General features: G+C 40.9%; 1 protein-coding gene across 5 annotated transcripts in view; it reads right to left on the bottom strand.

Moving 5' to 3' along the window:
• Esr1 (estrogen receptor 1) overlaps positions 1-23493 on the bottom strand; it is a 364727-nt gene that overhangs the window by 45498 nt on the left and 295736 nt on the right. For all 5 annotated transcript variants that reach the window (XM_055616067.1, XM_055616066.1, XM_055616068.1 and 2 more), the window contains one exon: positions 19868-20006. In XM_055616067.1, coding sequence (XP_055472042.1) covers positions 19868-20006 — 139 coding nt within the window. The remainder of the gene's footprint in view (positions 1-19867; positions 20007-23493) is intronic.

Genomic DNA, 23493 nt, shown 5'->3' with positions numbered 1-23493 from the left:
TACACAGAGGAAACAAGGCATCATCTCAGCGTAATACAGTCAAGAGGCAGATGATCCAGCTAAGAACACATAGGAGTTACAGCCCAGGAGATAGGAAAGAACCAGAGAGGAGGAATATTGTAACGGAAGAAGGTGTTGGCAGTGGTGACAGGTAAGAGGAACTGACAGAGTCAAGAGTGAGTCTGTGGGCAGAAGTGACATCCATGAGGACGGGAAAGAAGAGAAATCAAACGTCGCACAGGGCAGGAGACAGGTTGTTGAAGTGTGCGCTGAGGTTGAGGCAGACATTCTAAAAGGTGCCATCAAGTGATTGTTGAACTGGTTAAAAAAAAATAAGCCTGAAAGAACAGAATGGTCAAGATGCATTGTATACAGACACAAATTTTTTCAAATAATAAGTTGAAGAAAATTAAAAATTAAGAGCCCCAAATCTCAGAGATCAAGCCGGGGTAGGGGAGTACACGGGGAGAGATAAGGAGACGCTGGGGCTTCCAGCTCTGCAGAGCGCCTCTGTCTCAATACACTGAGGCTTCCAAGGCAGTACTTCCAAAAGCAGGGTAGTTTGGTTGTTTGTTTTTGTTTTAATGAAGCCTGATCCTTGGAGCACTGAGATGAAAATCCATCATAACAAGACATAGTGTTGAACAGCTGCTTCCAAGCTGACAAAAAAAAGGGGGAAGGGTGGGACGACACCGGATCATTTGTTTCTATTTGGAGGTTCCCAGCTTTGAGGCTTTTCTTCTAAATACTGAACCAAGTATGGTACAGAAGACATAAGAATGAACAGGACTGATGGCCTCTCTGTAAGGGAAGTCTGTCTCCCTGTGTTCAACCTTCAGTCCACCCACGTGGAAAGCAGCCTTGGGGAAGCTCTGGTCACACACGAGTGCTCTTTAACAAGGGTGCCATCAGGTGTATGCCAAGGAAAACGAGTTACAAACATAACAATAGCTACCAAAGCCCATCAGCCCTCTTAGAGAGGGCACATTTAGATAGAAAATTAAAGGCAAAATGGAATGAAATAAATACAAACAGGAGGCAATTTTGAGAGTATATCCAGAGGATCATCTTCTTGGGGTTATTATGGGAAAATGGAGATAACCATGTCTCATGATTCATTTAGAAGGATTGTGTTTCGAGTGGAAATGATTCTTGGTCCATTACCTTGATAAGAGTTGCTATGAGACAGAGAGGGTCGGGCCCTGCTCCTGGAGGACGGTTAGGGGAGTAAATGCTGACTCTCCAAACGTCCCTCCAGAGGCAGCGAACCGTGTGGAAACAGCTGGGAAACAGGGCCATGGGAGTGAACTTCTCTTAGTTTATGTCTGCAGTTAGCTTTGTTTCTGCTTGTGTGATATTTAAAATATAAGAGAGGCTCTTATCAATAAAGGCCAACCAACATAGGGGCTCAGTGAGAATGAGGTGAAAAGTATATGCAAACGATTCATTTAGTAGAACAAAGATCATATTCATGGAAAAATTTTAAAAATATTTTGTCTTTCAGAGGCCCTCTGTGGCAGGCTCCTGTCCTGTTCCCTGTTTTCTCCTTCTTCTGATGACCATCCTCTGTGCCTTTCTGAATGGGGATTAAGAGTTTTAGCCAGAGTTCTCTTTCTTGATTAGTTTCTTTAGGTGTCAGATTTTAGTATGCTTAGCCTATATTATATGTTTAATATCCATTCATGAGTGAGTATTTACCCTGTGTGTCTTTCTGCTTCTGGGATTCCTCACTCAGGATGATACTCCAACCTAAGACCATTCATAGAGATAACCTAGAACCTCTGTACAGATGGAGCCCATGACAGTTCAGTGTCCTAGTGGGTTCCATAGTTCCATAGTTCCATAGTTCCAGGGACTTTCTCGAACATGAATTGATTGGCCTGCTCTTTGATCACCTCCCCCTGAGGGGGGAGCAGCCTTACCAGGCCACAGAGGAAGAGAATGCAGCCACACCTGATGAGTCCTGATAGACTAGGATCAGAAGGAAGGAGTGGAAGACCTCCTCTATCAGTGGACTTGGGGAGGGGCATTCGTGGAGAAGGGGGAGAGAGGTGGGACTGGGAGGGGAGGAGATAGGGAGCTACAGGGGGGATACAAAGTGAATAGAGTGTAATTAATAAAACTTAAAATAAAAAATATTAAAAATAATATTTTGTCAGGGAATCTCACTGGTTATTTTCCATTTGCCAGGAAAAAGGTATTTACCTTTAATACCTGCCTTATGGGAGCATAGACACTATTGCTAAAGATGTCAATTATTATAGTCACTCACATACAATTCATTACCATCTAGTGCCTTCCAGGATGAAGGGCTTCCTACCCCTGCCTACCAATGACATCCTGATGCGAGGCCAAAATCTTCATCTCTTTGCCCTTGTTCTTCACTACCGTCTCCAGCTGTGGACATCAGGATGTGCCTTCACCGGACCCTGGTCACAGAGGACCAATAATTGATACCTCCGTGACTCACGCAGGAGTATTCTCTCTGTGTTTATGTTCACATAAATGGTTGTTGTGGAAATCACACAGGGAATGTTTTATTGACCTACTAAAGGATGCATCTTGATATAAGCTTTCATTGTTATAAAATGTTCAATTGTCTTTATGAAGCTACCTGTAACACAGAAGAAAAAGCTTCATGGAAGTCTTTGCTATTTACTTTTAATGCACAGGGAACTGATAGTCAAAAGTATTCTTAAGCAGAGAGATATTGTCTAATAGAAAAAACACCTTCAACATGCATTTTTTTCTTATACTTTCGGGTGATAAAGTGGCAAAAGGGGGGGGGTCTGGAGTTGGTTATTATAGATGTTTCTATCAGAATGTGTAAAACACACTTCTGTGTTTGAATGGTTTGCCAAAGGGAGATGGGATCCTGCACTTGTATAGAAAATGACCCACTTGAGTTTACTTGTTCAGTTTAGATACTTTGTGAGCTGAAGCAAATGCTTGGATGAAAATCCTCTAATGGTCTGAACATAGCCTAGGATCAGATAGAAGGAGCGGAGGTCGCCCCCTATCAGGGGACTAGGGAAAGGGCATAGGGGAAAAAGAGGGTGGGTGGGACTGGAAGGAGATGAGAGAGGAAGTACAGTAGAAATACAAAGTGAATAAATTGTAATAAATACATTGTTAAATAAATTTTAAAAAAAGAGAAAAATCCTTTAATGGTTGTGGTAAATGAAATATCTGGATAAAAAGAAATTTGGTCAGCCTTTAACAATGGATCCATGTGCCATCAAGTAGGAACCATGAGGAAGGCTGCCTTAGTCAGTCACCTTTGTTGGGATGTTTCAGAATTTTACAGAGTAGGTGTGTTTCTCTCCGCTGTCCTTGGTTGAATGAAGGCAAAGGGAAGAATGAAAGACTGTGGTTGTAAACACATAAGGAGAGTTTCTGGCTTTTGATAAACCAATCATTGCTTTGCAAAAGAATTAATCACTTTATTTGTTCAATAAAGCAATTTTATTTGAGCACAGTTTTGCATATCTATTATATACGCCAAACTCTGATAGGCCTTAGGAACTTAAGAAAGAAATTTCCTTTAGTCAGCCCTTCATTATTAACTACCAAGTCAAGTTTTTTCTGTTCTACACTGATTTTTGCCTTCAAGTGACTCACAGGGCAAATGCCTCCTTAAGACTGTACAGCATCAAGGAAATAAACTTCACATTACTGTAACCTAGTCATTCTATAGGTAAAGCCCTCACCCACGGACTCACTAAAAAGCCCCATGCTTCTTCTAGATCCTCCTTTGGTCCTTACAGTCAAGTGTGACATGCAGAGAGCAGACACGTGGCTATATGAGCGGGATCATTCCTAATTATTGAGAATGAAGCAAGCCAGTCAGCAGGAGGTGTTGAGCAAGGGTGTCCTTGAAGGGTTGACATGCCATCTGAGGCTCAAGCAATATGTGTTGACGTCACCTGGACATATTTTTTTTCCACTGGGACAAATGAGAACTTTTTATTTGGACAGTTGTTTTGACAGGAGAAAGTGTTCTGGCTTTGAAAGTCAATAGGAAGACTAATAAGGAAGGCCAAACAATGCCAGAAAATATTTTTAAGTCAGCTTACACAGTGTCCACAAACCATCTTCCTCCTAAGCTTCCCAGCCTGCCCACACTAAAGGACATTTGAATTCTCTGTTCACAATTCAAGCACTCAGCACCTTTCCTCTAGCTTACCACAAGTGTGCACCCCTGTTTCTTTCCTTCTTTCTTTCCTTCCTTTTCTCTTACTGCGAATAGTCTTTGCCTTAAGCTAATCATAAGATGTCTGCTTTTGCTCATTGGTTTCCTTTGTGTTTTGCTTTTCTGAGGCAGGGTCTCAATATGTAGCCCAGGTTGGCTCTGAACTTGTGATGCTCCTGATTAGACCTTTTAAGCGCTGAGTTCTATCCAGTATAGCCATGCTATGCAATTTCTAATTCATAACTATTTCAGCTCATGTTTCTTAATCTAAGTGTTACTGAAGGAAAACTGTATGTACAAAACAAACGCACTGACTTGAGGAAGACTGAGTCAGTAGTTCCCAGGGAAAGGGGAGAAGCAGAGACTCATCTGCCAGTGCCAATGATAACTTGTTTGTTAATACGCTGACCACTGTTTTGTTTGGTTTTGTTGAGACGTGGTTTCTCTGTGTAGCTTTGACTGTCCCGGACTTGCTTTGTAGACAAGGGTGGCCTCGTCACAAAGATCCACTTGCCTCTGCTTCCCTGACTGCTGGGATTAGAGGCGTGCACCACCATGCCCGGCTGCTGACCACTCTTGATTGCCCCAGTTCTACCAGCCCTGTCTACCCTCTTCCCCTGCGACAAATCTCTCTCACACATTTGGGTCTATTTGTTTTACTTTGTGACACACCAAAATTAACCAGGGACATCTGTGTGGCTCTGGCTTTGGGGATAAAATACTGAAATCCCTTGAGCTCAACAATGGGTACACAACTAATGACAATGTTTCCCTTCCCCCTCCCAGCATCGAATGAGAGCCAGTAGCTCAGGGGTAAAGGACAGAGCCCTGAGGCATTCCTGTCCCTGCCTGATTACTGATAAGGCTGACCTCACATGGGCCCAGTACCACACTGGGTGTGAGCTGATGATTACAGTAGTTGTATTGAGCATAGGGGAGGGCATTTCATAGCTCTCCACTCTTATCTCTGGCTCTTACACACTTTGTGTCCTCTCTTCCACTCTGATCCCTGGACCATAGAGGGGATGGTCTAAGCAGCCTGTTTAGGGGTGGGCTCATATCTATCATTTACTTCCTGCTTCTCGGTCCATCATGAGTTTCTGCATTCACCACCTTTCATTGTAAGAGAAGACTATAGTTTGGGGAACATTTGTATAGCTTGTTAGTAAGATGTTTTTAAAACCATACAGTATTCCTACGTGTACATATATTCCTATACTGTATGAAGGAGCTTAAGCATGCTTAGTGGAATATGAAACAAAACTAGGAGAAAGTCACCAAGGTTAAGGGGTAAGGCTCTCCATCACCCATATATCATCAAACACCAAACAGGTTCACCCACTATGGATGTTGTAGTGCAGTTGTGTGCGGTAGGACCTCCAGGAAAGAAATACGAGGTTGTACCAATGTCCCCTCTGGATAACTGTGCTTCCTAGTCATCATTACTATGAAGAGCAGCCCTGGCCCTGCTGCCGCTTATGGAATATTCCCAAAGCTACAGCTTCAGAGCCCAGAACTCAGAGAGGTTGCATCATCACCTTCTAGAACAACATGAAAGTGAGTCAGTGCCATTGTTCTGCTTTACCTAGAGCTTCTTTGAGAAACAAAAGCAAAGGATCCTGCCATTTCATCAGTGATTGGCATGAAGATAAACTGTCCTGGAAACCAAGAGTGAACAAAGCTTGAGCCCATCCCAGGCTTTAGAAAAGCCTTGTTGTTTCATTCCAGGCTCTTATTCTTCCTGAGGGCGGTGGCTGCTCTCTGACCAGCCAGACCCTAGTGGAGGGTTAAAATGGAATCTGAAGCAAGGAAAGCAGGGCCCCTCCCACCTTGGAGAGCGCCAGTCTGCAGAAAGCTAATGAAACCCTTGAAGCAGCGTCCTTCTCTCCCACCCACACTTTATTGAAATGCTTTTGAGTCTTATTGTGTTGTAATTACATGCTATAGAAAACTCTACAGACATCTACTTCAAGGATTGGGCCCTCGACTCTTACTAAAACATTTCAATTCCATTTTCCTGGGCATACACTCTCCAAATGCATCCACGAGGGCCCTCCACAAGTATTTCCATTTCACGTTTCTGAGAACTCAGAAGTAATGCAGGTTCCTGACTTGGTTGTGGATGGATGGAAGGAAAACGTCCTTAGGAAGCCTGGATGTTGCTGTCGCTTCGTTCCTATATTCTACTGTGATACTTGATCCAAATGTCAAAAGAATTTGATAATAAAAGTATTAAACAGCATATTAAAATAAACAGCATTTCTGTAACAGCCTATTTCTTTTTTCGTATTTTTTTGGGGGGAAGTTGTTAAAAGAGATTTACCCTTTCAGTATTTCTGATGGTTAAAGCCTTTTGTGCATTGTGTAAGACATAATCTTCTACCTTGAGACAAATGTTCTATAACTTTTTAGCATGTGTTTCGAAGTTCTTCGTTCATCTAGTGTTAAATTTTCACATATGAGAGGGGATCAGATTTCTTTTTTTCCGTGGAGAGAGATGATCTCTTCAGCACCCTGAGGGCTTCAAGGTGCTTCCCTTCCCTGGGTGTCAGCATCCGCTGTGACACAGCCCAGCTCCAAGGCTCCCTTCTCTACTTCATTAGTCACTGGGCACATTTCTAGGTCAAACCACATTGCCTGACTTATGACTTGGCATTATGATCTCCCCATCTTAGAGTGTTTGTAACTAGCCACACAACCTTCCAAGGGTACTTAGTGCACTTGGTCCTTGACCTTTCCATATAAAATTTAAAATGAACATAGAATTAGAATTGTAAGTGCACACATTTATAGCTCAATTTATGATGAATTAACACATTTTCAGTAATGAATATTCCTTGTCATAAACACGCTTTGACCTTCTTTTCAAAGCTTCATGAACTGTCTTTCAAGAAAGGTTTATAATTTTCTTGGTGCAGTTCTTACAATTTCCTTAGTCAATTTATTCCCAAATATATTATAAATTTGTTGCAATTGCCAAGAATATATAATGTTAATTTTTTAGTTGCCAGAAATAGACTTGATTCTAACATTTTGATGAACTAAAACTCTGCTAAAATTTTTTGAGGTAAAAAGAGTAGAAAAATAACCTCATTTTTTTTTTTCTCTAAGAATGCTTTGAACAGAACACATTGTCTGTATAACCCTTCAGAGTTTTTAAAAATGGGATTTTGGAATTTATGGGGCACAGCGGCTGAAAACTGGAAAGTAATTTCATAGGCTTTCTTTCTCATGACGGACAAGCTGTAAAAACAGGTCCGTGTGAGCACGGCCTAAACCGCCTCATTCCGAGTTAGCTGAGACCACAAACATTTGTGGGAACCACCTATTGCTCCCCAAAGTATACTTCATTTTGTCGCTAAAACTCTCCGTTTGGTGGGGGGGGTACTTGTTTTGGAAAAATAAGTGATTGGGATAGACAGAGCAATAGAGTGTATATGATCAAAATATATTATATATCAGGCATATATACATGTGTGTAATTTTTTTAGTTGGCAGATTATATCTGATATATATGGACTTTGCCAACTAAAAAATTATATATATATAATTTTTAGTTATATATATTTATATATAATAATATAATATAATAATACTATATTATACTATATATAGTATACTATATAATACTATAATATATAGTATTATATAGAATATATATACTATATAATACTATATATAGTATTATATATAATATATCGTATATATATAGTTATATATAAAAACTATTATATAGTATTATATAGTATGTATATATAATAGTATATATATAGTATTATATATATAATATAGTATATATAGTAATATATATACACTATATAATACTATATATTATAGTATTATATATATAGTATACTATATAATACTATATATATAATACTATATTATATTATATATATAATATTGGTAAACAATAAAATTTAAAATCTGAAGTCACTTTTTTAGGTGATTCTGACTCTATCCGGCATCAGACAATGCCACGCTTCTGCTCATTCCAAGCTGCGATCCATGCTGGCCATAAGAACTAAGCGTGGCTCTTGGGATTATAATGGAGGAGAAAGACTCAGCCCATGGATTAGGATAGACAGGATTTAACAGCCAAGGAGTCTGTGGACACTGCTGGATGGAGGGGGCAGCACAGGAGGAGAAAGAGTGAAAGAGAGGAAAAGGATTTGACAGAAAAATACAGGCTAGAAAAGAATGGTTGTGCAGACTGTTAATTAACTTGTGATCCTGCAGGAGTATCAGCTGGCCAATATCGTAGTGGGACAAACCACACAGTAGGAGCTTTAATGTACTCAGCACTCTGGAGGTTAGCACAGATAATGCCATAGCTTCACTGGACTGTTGTCATCAGAAAAATGCTGAGTGACAAGCTACCTTCATTCACTACCATTTATAATAGGAAAGGAACCGCTTCTAAAGGAAGAATTGGCTGCAACCACTTGATAGACTGGGCTACCACCCAGGCCCCTCTTACCATAATTTTTATAAGTTACTTGACATGCTATTCATTGAAGTTTTAGGCATGTAAATTTTTTTTAGGTTTACTTATTTTCTTTTATGGGTGTAAATGTCCTTCCTACTATATGTATGTGTACCTTATGCCTGTCTGGTGTCAGCAGAAGTCAGAAGAAGTCTTTGATTTCCCTGGAACTAGAATTGCAAATGGTAGTGAGCTGTCATGTAAGTGCTGGGAATTGAACCTGGCTCCTCTGCAAGAGCAACAGGGCGGAGGCTTCTCTCCAGCCCCCTTTTAGAAACATTTAGATGCATGATGATAGGAAGAAAGAGGCCAAGGAACCTACTTGCTATTATATGATTATGTACTAGGTAACCTGGTATAATTCATGAAACCTTACTTTGTATACAAGAGAATTAAGCAGAGTAATATCTCTAGTAAGAACACCAAGTCAATTATTGATCAAGATGGAGAATATCCTGCTAAGGTACAGAACTGAAGAGCTATTTATGAAATTCATACGTTACACACAAGGTGTATGATAGATTACAAGTATGGTATTTACATACATGATTTTATATATTTCTATAAAATAACTAGCAATAATCCTTATGTGCAATATATTCAGGATGCTTAAGAACACTTCCAAAACATGCGTACATGCACACACACAAATAGATTGAACAATAAAAAGAAATAATTTGCTTTTGATAGCAAGATTCAAACCATAAAGATGTCAGGATTCCCTAAATAATTTGTTTTTGCTGTAATCACAAACATTCTAACCATAAACATTTTTTTCCATTCACATGGTAAAAGAAACAAAGAATCACCTGTTGAATTCTGAAAAAAAAATCTTAAATGACAGTATTAGAGAAATGGCACAGGCTTATTTAAGACATTGAGGACTTCTACAAATAAAGCCATGTGACACTGGACACTGATTTCTAAATGAACAAATATTGACAGTTGTTCAAATATTGAGAAAAAGACAAGTGTAATGGAAGATTTTATTTCACAAGGAAGTATGTAGTTCAAAGCATTTGAGAATACCTTGATTTGTGAATAAGTATTGGGACAACCAGAGAGCTATTTGGGAACATTGTCTTAACTGGGGTTTCTATTGCTGCAGCGAACCACCTCACCAAAAATCAAGTTGAGAAAAACAACAACAACAAAAAAAAAAAAAAAACACAAAAACACTTGGCTTACACTTTTACAGTATAGTTTATCAATAAAGAAAGCTTGGACAGGAACTCAAACATGGCAGGAACCTGGAGGTAAGAGCTGCTGCAGAGGCCATTTAGGGGCGCTGCTTACTGGCCTGCTTCCAATGCCTTGTTTAGCCTGCTTTCTGACAGAACCCAGGACCATCATTGCAGGGAGGCACCACTCACAATGGGCTGGGCCCTCCCCTATCAACCACTAACTAAGAAAATGCTCTACAGGCTTGTGGGGCTTATGGGGACATTTTCTCCCTGAGGCTCACCTCCTCTCAGATGACTTTATCTTATGTAAAGTTGTCATAAAACTAGACAGGTCAACATGAAGCTTGATCTTCAATTCACACTTGGAAAAAATACAGAAAATTTAGTTGTAAAAATCTTCTTGATGCTGCAGCTATGAGAGCTGGTGCTCCTGAATCCTGCCTTGACAAACACCTCGGCTGCTCATGGCTCTTCTATTATCCCTTTGCTTTGAAGAGTGTAATTATATTTGATATATTATGCCCTGTTTTTGTCCTACCCTCTACATTTTTCACAAGAAGCACATGCTCCCGTTAGGAGTGATTATCTTCTGGGAACAAATCCTTAGACTCTTTTTGTGTTCACTCTGGCTCATCTCTCTGGTATCGTTTGCTGCTTGCTTGTTTTCAGATACTCCAGCCTCAAACTCAGGAGTCTGTATGCCTCCTGCTAGAACATTCCCTTGACCTCAGTCAAGATTCTTTTCTATCCCCCCTCCCGAAAGTCATCCTCTTCATAAACCTTCCCTCAGCCCTTTGGACACCTCTGTCTCCACTATCTCAACTAGTTGGCACTTTCACTCTTCAGATATACTCATGAATACACTCAGAACGTGGCCCCTTAAGTCTGGTCTGTCTTCCGACCTCAAAGCCTTTGCTTTTCAACGTGACGCACATAATCTACAGGATACTACCCCACCTTTAAACATGTCGTACGTGAAGAGGGAGCTCTCTTCCAACTCCCCCAACAATTACTCTTTCTCCTGTCGATCCGCTATACCAACAATATTTCCAAGGCAAGTGTAGTGCTCACTAGTGATCCTAGAATTGTGAGGCTGAGGCGGTGTGGACGGAAGGTGGAGACTAACATAGACGACACAGTAAGACCTTGTCAGTAAGAGAGACCTGGAGGGAAGAAGGAAGGGAGAAAGGAACAGGCAGAGGGAGAGGAGAGAGACAGGAGAGGGAGGAAGGGTAGAAAAGAAAGGGAAAGAGGGAGGGAAGGAGAGAGGGAAGGAAAGAGAGATGGGAGGGAGAAGGAAAGAAGCAGCAAAGGAAAAGGAAGAGGGAGGGAAAGAAGGAGAAAGGGAAAGAGAGGAAGGAAGGAAGGACGGACGGGAGGAAGGAAGTGAGGAAGGAAGGAAAATAGCATTCCCATGTGCTTAGACCATTGACCTGGAAGTTGTCTTTCTTGCATGATCTACCGCACCAACACTGAACCAAGCTACTTCCAGCCTTTGCTCTGCTCAAGGCTATCTATAGGCTCTTTAGTTCAGAAGTTAAGCTTGTCTTAACAAGCTGTGGACATTTTCAGTACTGTGCTTATCCAGGGTCCAGAGTGGATGCCTAGTATCCAACAAACAAGAGCACACTGACGATGCAGTTGGAAATCTCTTGTCACAATTTCTGCTTGTCTTTTAGGTGCTATGCCAGCGGTGAGCACGTGCATGCAGGTTCAGAAACTGGTTCACGCTTGTGAAGTAAAATCAAAGGTGACACTGAACATGTGGTTTTAATATCTTTTATGTGTTTGAGAAAATGAAGACAACAAAGTAGAGTAGTTACTGACTTACTACAACTATCTCAAAAGTGTCAGCAGAAACACTTGATCCTAGTCCATTGTGTCACACTGTCACACTAATACTCTTTTATACACGATATTTCAAAACCGTGCAAACCACCTCTGCTACCTTAACAAACTCACCAACAGCCTTGGCCTCAAAAAGGACAGACACAGAACTATCTTGCCTTTAGAGTTGTGTGTGTATGTGTGCATGTGTGTTACAGGGTACTTTTAGGCAGGCTGCATGTATAATGAGCATGGTCATGCTAAACACATGAAAATATCAAGAAGGAACCAGTGTCTCGACATAACTGAAAAAAGGGTTGCTTTCCACTCAGACTCTGTGGCCAGGAGAAAGTGATAAAAGAAGATAAACGTAGCATGGCCACTCTGAGGTTTCAGTATCAATTATTTTTAGCACATCATCTGCATACTAGTAAATGTCTGTCTCTAACTCTATCTCCTTTTCTGTACCTTCCAGTATCATGCCAACTCCTATGGCTGTATCTATTAGTTACTTGTGTGTTTGTTGCCACAAAATGCCAAATAAAAGCAACTTAGGGGAAGAAGAATTTATTTTGGCTCACAGTTTGGGGACGTCATGATGGAAGAAATGTGAGGCAGTAGGATATATTGCATCAGGAAGCAGCAAAGCAAGATGACCAGACGCTGCTGGCCCTCACCTGTTAATCTAGTCCAGGCCCCCATCCCAGGGAAAGGCGCCTTTCACGTTTAGGGTGTGCATCTCAGTTGTCCTGAGATAGATAATCTCTTACAGGCACGCCTAGAGACTAGGTCCTGTCAAGTTCAATCATTATACTATGTTGAAATAAATTGAGTTCTAAACATCACAGACTTCAAAGTTGCCTCCTCCCCTTCTAGTCATGCTCTGGCAGCTTGGGAGATGAAATGATCTGACTAGGGTTGCCTTAGTGGGAGGTGTCTGGCCTGCCTTCCTGGGTCAATCCCTATTATTATGCAGGGGGAGAAAAGTGTTCTTTACCTCATCGACATGGAAAAAATTGCTATCATAAAATCACATGACAGTGAAATGATTTGGTCATACTTATGCAGGTGGCTATGATTTAAACAATATTAACATATTTTAAAATTAGACAGTGAAAATATTATTTCAATTTAGCAGATGCTTAATTGTTCAAAATACATGGCAACTAAAAACAAAGCAGCATATAAAAATTCCAGGAAAGCCAAATCAACCTCCTACGCAGGATTAAGTCTTTGTTTGGGATTCGGCCCTTTCCCGGGAACAACTGCACCTATGGAGCGGGTCCTCACTGCTTATGGCTTAATTCCCTTAAGGACGTAAACACCTGTGGCTTAAAGCATCTATAAGTCAGTGTTGATTGCTTGCTTTTGTTTTTAAGAGAAAAATCTTGGTGTGAGTTTTTCGATTGTTTTTTAACTGTTTCCAATGGAATCTTTGCTTGTACTTTCATGGTGAATGGTCTGAATGATCAAACAGAATTTTCCTGAGATACTATTATGTATATGTTTCAAATCTTTTTAACATGTAAAATAGGTATTTATTAACACCTACATCATTAAGTAGGATCTAGTGAAAGTATGTCGTTCCACTGTTTTCAGTCCAGGGGATAATTTGATTACTCTTCCATCAGACTTAATAGTATTGATGGGAAGAAGCATCAAAAGACGGGTGCTGGTGCCCATCTCAGGAATGGTGCCAGCCACACTGAGGTCAGTCTTCCTAACTCAATTAACCTAACTAGATAATCCCTTATAGGCATGCCCAGAGAGTCGTCTATTTGGTGATTCTAAATTTATATCTGTGCATATGTGTGTGCTGCATGCCGATACCTGCATGTGGGGGAGTCAAAGGCCAATGTTGAGTCTCTTTCTCAGTTACTCTCTACCTTATATTTTTGAGACAGTCTCCACCTGCACCTAGAGCTCACTCACCTGGCTGGGTTGGCTAAGCCATGAGCCTGGGAGATGCCCCGGTCTCCCAGGGGCATGTCTCAGCACTAGGATGAGAGGCACACCCTGACACACCCAGGTTTGACGTGGGTGCCAGGGAACTCAGGTCCTCATGTCTATGTAGTCAGCATTTTAGCGATGACGCCATCTTAATGGCCCTAATGTCTCCTTTCTTTTGGTGCCAATTTTACTATTTATAGCTCTACAGTTTGTCCAGGCATGAAACAAAGACTCTGGGAAATAATCAATTAGTTCTCCCCATTGAGTGACTAGAGTCCCAAAGGCATAACAAACCAACATCTCCACACTAGAGCATAAACTAGCAAAATGCAATCATACCTATATTCTCATGCACTCAAAGAAATATAGCATCAAAGATAAGCCAGAGCCAGACCATGCACATTTAAAGAGTTGAATAAACTCTTAGTGTCCTTTCTCTTCCCTTTACCATCCGGCTCCATAAAATGGAGAGGAAACAAACTCAGGAGCAGAATCGGTTTTCTATGTATTACTAAGTTAACAGATGGTGTTTCCTCATCCATTAACACAGTCACATGTTGTGTAATGATCATTCATCCATTAATACATCAACATGTTGTGTGTAACGATCAACTTGGGGGCGAATGAGGCAGAGCCTGGCAAAGCTGAGGGTACAGGGCCTCTGTTGATACTTCCGGAGAGTAAGGCAGAAAGCGCCAGGGATGGAGAACTGGAACTACTCCCACTCAAGACTAGCTTTGCTCTTCCCCCACACCTGCTCCCCCTCCCCACCCCCATCTCTGCGAGTCCCACCTCCAACAGCACACAGTTCTCAGGGCACAGTTCTGAGCAGACAGCAGAAAGGGAGGCCCATTTCCCCGGGCCCTAAAAACACATGTGGAAACATCCCATTCTGAATTCATTAACTCATTTCAGAACAATATATCTTTAATTATTTCCAGCAAAAAAAAAAAGAAAAAGTCCTATGAAGAATTTAATGAAGTTTTATGTGGGGTGGGGGAGAGAAGCAATAAAACCATTGCTGGAAGCATTGCAAAGGGATTTTTGCATATTTTTTATTCCCAATTTTCTGAAATATTCTTTAAAATCTAAAATGAGAATGCTTTTGTTTCTAGCAAATGAGGTGGGTTTTTTTTTCCCATTTGAAATGAATTTATTATCAGAAAACAGTCCTCTCTTTCTTAGAAAAGGCAGAGTGCTCTACCCGGTAGAGCAACCTGTTTTTCTCTTGAGGGAAGGGAACTTGTTCTCATTCCATGCCTACAAGCAAAAGAACTTTTTGTTGTTCGGTACCATTTCCCGCAGGCAGAGCCTCCTGATGTGGAAGCAGTGGAAAGAGCTAGATCAACAACTCTCTGGCCAGAGGCGTGGTAGAATTCTGCTTGTCGAATTAGTCCCTGCTTTTCAGATATATGAATCATTTTTTTCCCCTCTGAGAGTGAATGGGAATCAAAAGAGAGCTTTGGCTTCCTGAGAAATCCACAAATATTTCTTAGAATTTGTGAGCACGGATGGCTCCAGCAAAACAGCCCCTTGGAAACTGGACCATCTCTGGAACAGGCAATTCGCATTTTGTCCTCTCACCTTGGATCTGCCTTCCAGAGACGTCAAACTTCACTCTGCAAAAGCCAAGAGACCCCGCAAGGAGAGCTGCATGAAGAAGCTGCCTACTGCTGTGCTCGGCCTGTTTTTCCAGCGTGAGCGCGCAAGTGGGGCTAAATGAAGAGACTCGTTCCTAGTGGACCCAGAGGGCACATTTTGTCTGTTTTCTAATGCCAAAACACACCAATGGATTAGGTGCTAGAATGGAAAATGAGCTCTCTCCATTTCCTGATTACTTTCACAGGCACTCTTATTATCTTTAACTTTCCTTTTATAAAACACACACACACACACACACACACACACACAGCCTAGAAAAAAATTATTGTTTTTTTTTTTCATTTATACTTTGTAATAATCTTTCTTTTTTGGTTTTCACAAGAAGACTTGATGGCATAAATTATGTGGACCTCATTGCTGTGGGATCCAGGGAAGGAGGAAACATGGTGGGCAGAAGGAGCCTGGCAAGGATAAAATTGGCTGACAAGTTGGTGACTACCAGAAAAGCTATATAACCCAGCAGAATCAAGATATCATGGGTTGTCATCGGGGAGTAAATCAGGCAGCAATTCTCTCTTAAATGGACCCAGGCTAGGAATCATGCCCTCTGCTCATGAATGTGGAATGGCAGCACACAGAGTTTTAGTCTCAAAAACACCAGCTCCTATTTGCCAATACAAACACTTTCATGACTCAAGGAGACAGTAGGCACATTTCTCCTCTGATGGCCTCTTCAGACACAAGGGCTCGGGTTAGCAGGGGAAACTTAAGATAACAGAACATTTGTGTAGTTGATAGTAAGTAACATTCCATCTCTTGCTGGCAGCCAGCCATAGGTTATAGGGATACATAAGCTATTGCCTCTCTTCATTTCTATGCATTTGAAAATGTCGTTTTGGAGGTGGCTCCCTTCTCACAGGTAGCAACCCAAAGCTACAACTGCAATGAAGATGTTTATGTTTGGGCCCTACCTCCCAGCTCTCAACCAACCACTGAGCTCTGAAACTGATAGGTATTTATATTTTGTTATTAAAATATTCATTGTCTACATTATGGTGGGAAGGACAAGGTGACTGATCGTAACAAGACACATCATCTTTCTCATAAAGGTCAGAAGTCTGTAGTGATATTTATAACCACATTGTCAGCTGACTTTCAGAGCATCTTCCAAAGATACAGTTTCTAAGGAGCTTCTGTTCACAACGCTTTTTCCTATGATGCGACTGTCAGAGTCACCCATAGCTCTCATCCTCAGTCACTGAGAAGGTAATTAAACAATGCTGAAATGAAAGAAGACTGAACAGTATGCCAATGATTAGAAGGATATAGAATTTTTTTGTTCTAGATCATATTTTGTATCCTTTACATATTTAAATACACATCTTTGTTTAACAATTTTAATTATTAGTAACATCTATCTACAGTAGAAAATGAGTTTGTCATTTTCTAATTTTGTTCAAAAGTATATCTGAGGTACACTTTTTGTTTGTTTGTTTTTGAGACAGTAATTGTATAACACAGGGCGGCCGCAAACTGAATATTCTCCTGTCTCATCCTCTATGGAGCTACAATTACAGGAATGTATTACCAGCACCGTATTTTCTAAGTAGTTGGTACTGTACTAAGATCTTAAATAATGGGTAGGTTTTTGGAAAAATAAGATTTGTTGCTTATCCCCTTTGGAATTTAAAAGTTGCTTAAGAGGTTTATGAAATATACTAGCAAGCTAAATGTAACCATGAACTGAAAAAATAAAACTCTTTCAAAACAGATGGAACTAATTTCTTTAAAGTCTATAACAGAATAAACTAGTAGCTAGTGAGCAGAAATAGACTACAAGTGACTGAGTTTGGTGACAGTGAAGGCTGAAATACTCATCAACCTGCAGCTTCTTTTCCCTGAGGAAATATTAACAGAACAAGCATGGGCAGGGCCACTTTATTGAGTATCACATAAGTATTTGTATTTTGGATGTAACTCAAAGGTAGACAAGATTTGGTTCTGGACCACAAGAAGTTTATGAGCAGGTAGATAAAATGTCACAAATGTCTTCATCTGGCAGGAAGAGACTCTAGAGGAAGGCAAAACTGATCACAGAGGACCCCGGGGGGGGGGGGGGGCTGCTTTCTGGCTGAAGAGAAGAAAAGTTTGAAGGGAAGTTTTATAGAAAATCTGTATATGAAACAAGCCTTAAACAGTGGATGGGTCTCTAACCAGAAAGCCTTTTCAGAGCAGTGGAAGAAACAGGGGAGCTGGGCACACCCATAATTCCCAACCCTTGGGAGGCTGAGGTGGGAGGATCATAAGTTCATGATCTTACATGATATTGTGAGACTCCATCACACAAACAAATCAAAGCACCAAAGCTAATATTTTAAAACTTGAATTTGACATTTTGTTCCCAAGTAGCAGGTCAACTTCAACTGCCAGATAGCTTGAGCCTGGACAAGGTCACCTAACCCCCAGCCTTCTTCATTTACATCATCTGACCGAGTTTACAAAATCTGAGCTCACCAAGGTTATTAAAGACGTTCCTGACTTACACACACAAGAATCCTATGTAGTACTTTTAAGAGAACTTGAGTCAATGGAGACCTTAGTCAGGAGTTGGTAAGATTACAATGGTACTTTGGGCCATCGTCTCTATTGGCAATGACCATGCAAGACTTAAGAAAAAAGAAGTTGAAAACAAGAAAGCAAGACCCCATCAGAGAAGCACACAAACAGAGAATGAGATGATGAGGAAGGCTTCAGCCACGATCTGGAGACAAGCAGACGCTCTGGACTCAGAAACCACTCAGAAAAGCTTGACAGGGCACTGGACAATTTGGTAACAGAAGAAGTGGAAGCTATAATTCAGCTATGCGGTAATGTCACTAAGAAGAGAAAAATAAAGAATCAAAATTGAGAAGAAAAAAGATGCACCCAGTTTTGGGGCTGAGTCTCCATGCTGTGTGGGACAATGACATAGTCTCAAGAACTTGATTTTCCAACAATTTGCCTTCCACCTAACCCTGTCAGAGGAAGGAAACATCTGAAATGTTTGAGTACATGCAGTCTTGTTATACTCAGGCTGGGGTGCCACCAGAAGGGCTACCGAAATCCTACCATACACAAAACAGGCTTCAAACCCAAGGAAGGCTGGTCCTGGATGATAACTCTGCAGAGGCTGATAAATTCTCATTTAGAGTGATTTGAAACTCAAACTCCGTATTTTTTTTTTTTTTGGTAGAGATAAATAAAGATGAAAACTTCACAGTTATTCATACTTCTATGAGAGATGATGGAGAAATTAACCACAACAGAAATACATGGAAAAGAAAGAAAAGTAAATGAGAAAACACCAGGAGGCATCCCTTCATGTGCTCCATGAGGATTTTTTGTCGGGGGTGAGAGAAAGTGAGAGCCCTTTCATGTTCAAAATTCAGTATTTTATGGCCATTCTCAGGAAGCACATAGGAGATAAGCATAAGAAAGGTGTGCACCAAGCAGAGGTCAATTATGAACATATAAAAGCCTGGGGCACATGCCAGTCTTGATAAACACACTGAGGGCACATGCCAGTCTTGATAAACACATTCACATACACACAAGAAAAAGAAAAAAAAGCAAAAGAAGGAAGAGAGAAAGGAGAAGTCGAGAAGGTTAATGTGGGCAGCGGGTCTACCATTACAAAGACATCCTCTACACTCTGATATGACTCCAGTACAGATGGACTTCTAAGGAAAAAGACCAGCGCCTTCACTTCATATGTGGGGAGAACACTCTTTGGACAGCAAAATCTGCCTCTAGTAACTATCACCAAAGTTTCCTAAAAATCAAATTAATGTGTAATAAAGCAGAACTCAACTACTTGCACAGTTCTCTCTCACTTAAATTTTGCTCTAACTCTGCTCCAGGAGTCTTGACAGCTGCTCATCTTGACAGTCTTGAAAGGTTCATCTCCTTTTCTGGTAAGATGGCACCAGTGGGTTCCTGCCTCCTTGGAGTACTCTAATGATTACATGATGTAACTGGAAAATCTCTTAGCATAGCAGCTGGTGCCAAGCAGGGGCTCTGTTGGGGGAAGCAGCTTCAAAAAATATCTAAATCCTATAACTCTCAGAAATGATTGAGAAAAGGAAGTATTGGGGACCACAAATCCAAGGTGACCCAGTGTTAAACAAGGTAGCGGAAGACTGAAATTCATCCCTAGAATTACAAGTAACCTTCAGAACCCTCAAGCCAGATTTCCTCACTGCAATGATGAAAAAATTAGAGGAAGAAGTTGAAATGTCATTGTGGCTTGGATGTAAAGGTGCCAGAAATTAATAATAATTATTATTATTACTACTAGTAGTAATTTTTTATGTTTAACAGAAGGTAAAGGTAGAGTTGGAAACTTGCAGTTTGTAGTTCTGTATTTGTGTTAAAGACATTGGAGTTAGGGCAAGGAGGTAACAGAGAGACGACCAGTCTCAGCTTTCCATGAATGTGTCCACTGTACGTCTCCTAGAGTCACACATCCATAAAGTAAACCCAACTATACGACTCTTTGAGGTTCCAAGGATCACGGAATAAATGCACTTTGTATACTAAGTAGTGGTTACAAAGGGTGCTCCTCCGGGTCACAGTCGGGACACTCACCTGTCCAGGAGCAAGTTCGGAGCGAACAGCAGCTTCCCCGGGTGCTCCATGGAGCGCCAGACGAGACCAATCATCAGGATCTCCAGCCAGGCACACTCTAAAAGGTGGACCTGATCATGGAGATTTAAGTCCCCAAACCCTGAAATACAAGCAAAGGCCACTTAGTTCCAAGACAATGTACTCATGGCCAGTGACAAGAACATGACTTGAACACACATTTGAACTAGTGGCTGTTTTGTTAATAAACAGAATAAAGAAAAATCACTGATGTGTGTCCTTTCATTCTAATGGCTGAATTTTTAAAACTGTAAACGAACACAGGGTAGATGCCTAAACATCATAAGGAGGAGGAAGATGAGACAAATAGAATTACACTTTACAGGAAAAGCAAGTATTTTTTTAAAATCCAGCTCTGTCAATGAATTTTCGCTTGACTTAAGAGGGTTTTTTTTTAATGCCTTAATGTCATCTCTGCAAAAATCCACTAACTCATACACCCCACTTAACTGTCTATAAAATTTGTGCTTAGTAAATAAATTCTACATAAGCCCATCTAACAATTTCACATAGCTATTGTTATTCATCTTCACTTAGTTGAAAACACTTAAGTGCTGTAAACTTAAACTATTTAACTAAGAAATTGGGACACAGGTAGAACCAAAGTCATTAGTTATTTCTTCATTTTATTACCATGACCTTTTTTTTTTCATAAAATGAAAAACGAAGACCAATGAAATAACATATGCAAATAAATCAAGTGGAGGATGACTCAGATGACTAAAAGTAATGTTACAGTTGCTGCTTGGAGAGACCGCTGATGTGTGCCCTTGTTTTTCAGTGGTTGATTAGGAGATTAAAGCATCTTTCTAACTGCTAATGACAGTAGATGCCTAAACATCATGAAGAGGAGGAGGAGGAGGAAGAGGAGGAGGAGGAGGAAAAATGAGATGAATTTGAAAGAACAAGGAAGCAGGACATGAAGGCGAGGAGGAAATTATTAAATCTCTCACTGGGTTAGAGGCAAAGTTGGGTGCATCCTGTAGCCAGCTCTTTTCATCTTTACTCAACACTCGTAACAGCCAGTTGCTGATGCTCGGAGAGCTTGTGTGTCCTTTAAGGACAGACGTTGGAATAGAAACTTCAGGGCTGGTGGTTTTGACCATGATTAGAAGTTCAAAGCAGGTGACTAAGTAAGTTCCACCACAGAGACGCCAGAGTGACAGAGTGATCGAGTCAGCAGTGTCAGGGGAGTTTGCCACTTTCCAAATCTGTGCCCTGCTCTTCCCAAGGAGGGGTCCCTTCCCTCTCTATTTCCTTTCCCCTCCTCATCTTTAACTGCTTGTTCTCACGGATGCAAGAGAATGGCCATGGAAGTCCTTCGGTTCTGATTCTGTCTCCTCTGTTTCCCACTGATGTTCTTATCCTCTATTAGAATCTGTTCTCACTAACTGAGCTGACTTGCTTTTGTCAGCTTGACACAAACCTAGACATATCTTGGAAGAGGGGATCTTAATTGAGAAAATACCCCAAGCCAGATTAGTCTCTGGGCCATTTTCTTGATTGATAATTGCTGTGATAGGACCTAGGCCACTAGGAGTGGTGGCATCTCTGGGCTGGTGGTCATGAGTGCTCTAAGAAAATAGACTGAACAAGCCATGAAGAGCAAGCAGCAAGCAGCACTCCTGCATGGCCTCTGACTCAGTTCCTGCTGCCAGATTCCTGTCTTGCTTGAACTCGTGCCCTGACTTCCTTCAGAGATGGAATGTTACTGGGAAGTACAAGATTAAATTTTTCTTCCCATGTTGCTTTTGGCCATGGTGTTCACAGCAACAGAAATTCTGACTAAGACATTCACTAAGAAGTGACCTGTAAGTCTTACCTGATAGATACTTTTCTGGAGCATCTTGGGAGCTGTGTAAACCTTAAAACAATTAGCTTGTGACTTCATATACAGTCCAGGAAATGCCGTGCTTCACTTAATCCTGACTCACTAGGTGACAATTCATGCAGAGACTTCAGATGCACACAGACCTCGGGGTCATGCCCCCTTGCTTTCTATCCTGTCTTTCTCAAACATCATTTCAAATTGGCCAGTCACATACCTTTCTCTCTGTTCTGTTTCTGTATTTACACACAAAGCCAGTTCCTAATAGTCTCTTAAAGGTTTCTGACTTCTTAATTAAAACTGATCTGTGCCATGTTGTTGTGTATATGAATGGCTGTTCTTCTGTGCATATAGAATACTATTACATCACACAGGTATACTTACCCTGGGCATTTGGAGTGTTTTTATCTTTTGGCTATTACCACTAAACCTGCCACAAGCGGTATGTGAGCAAGTCTTTAGATGAATGGACAAATATTTAAGAGCACCATGGTTGCAAGGGACTGGCAATGGTTTTCCAAAGGGGCCACTGTCCACCCACCAGCAGCCCCTCAAGCTCCAGCTGCTGTCCTTGCCAGCACCTACCATGCCTTTTCCATTTTGTAATTTTTTTTCCACATTTATTTATTTATGCACACATACACAAGGACACTTATGTCCACACGATTGTACCACAGGGCACATATAGAGGTCAAAGGACAGCTTGTCAAGTCTGAGTGGCTGATCTGGCCTGAGGCCTGCATGCAGAAAAGAGGGAAGGGACCTCTGGCAAGGGCAGCTGTTTGTCTCAAGAGCACGGGGTCAAAAGGGACCAGCCTTGCTTGGGAGACCCAAGAATTTGTCACAGTTCTCTTTCTTGATCTCTAATCCCATAAACCAATCCTGCACCGCAGAACATGAGTTGACAGCCCTCAGCAGAGTTCTAATTCCTGAATCCACTTCTGAATTGTTTAGATAGTTTCATAACACTAATGCAGGCTTACCTGTAAATTAAATGTACCCTCAGAAATGTCAACATCCAAAAGCAAGGGTTTTTTTGTTGTTGTTGTTTGTTTGTTTCTTGCTTCTTAGGTTATTTACTTTTTTGTGTATATAGAAAAATGCCATCGTGTGTTATTGTCACCCATGATTAAACTTAGGATGAATTATTCAAAGATTCACATAGGCTGGGGCCGAACATGTCCCCACACACATTCAGAGCTGCAATGAGCCAATCAGCTTTGGACAACCAAATATCAGCTTTCTGGTGGTGACTTTACCCTTAAACAGGATCATATTTTTAACTCTGACTTCAAAATGATATTACTGTTTAGGCTTGACAGGCACAATAATCTTTGGGGAGTCCAAGAAGTTCTCTAAACCACATGTACCATTTAAATGGGACACTTATTAATATGTCTCTTAGTAATACTTTACAGTCAGAGGCCAGTGGAATTGCTGGGTTTTTCTGGGAAATGTAGGCATCTTTAATTCTGTTTAATTATAGTTTCCAGCTGTGCACATTGCCAGCTGACAAGAGTTATTATACCTGTTGCAGAGTGTTATCTGCAAGTCCCTCAGACAGGGTTGGGAGGGTCATGCCAAGAGACTGTCAATTAACCTTCTCAATGAATGTAGGTATTTTCAAGGGAAGTTATTTCGTGGAGCCTTTCCTTCCTTCCAACATGCTGGTCTTAACATTATGAAGCGATATATGTGTGTGTGTGTGTGTGTGTGTGTGTGTGTGTGTGTGTGTGTGTGT

The sequence above is a fragment of the Psammomys obesus genome, unplaced genomic scaffold (genome assembly GCF_907164565.1).
Source record: "Psammomys obesus unplaced genomic scaffold, mPsaObe1.curated_primary_1811, whole genome shotgun sequence".
In the NCBI taxonomy this organism is placed as follows: Eukaryota; Metazoa; Chordata; class Mammalia; order Rodentia; family Muridae; genus Psammomys; species Psammomys obesus.
This window is presented reverse-complemented; position numbering and strand designations above follow the sequence as displayed.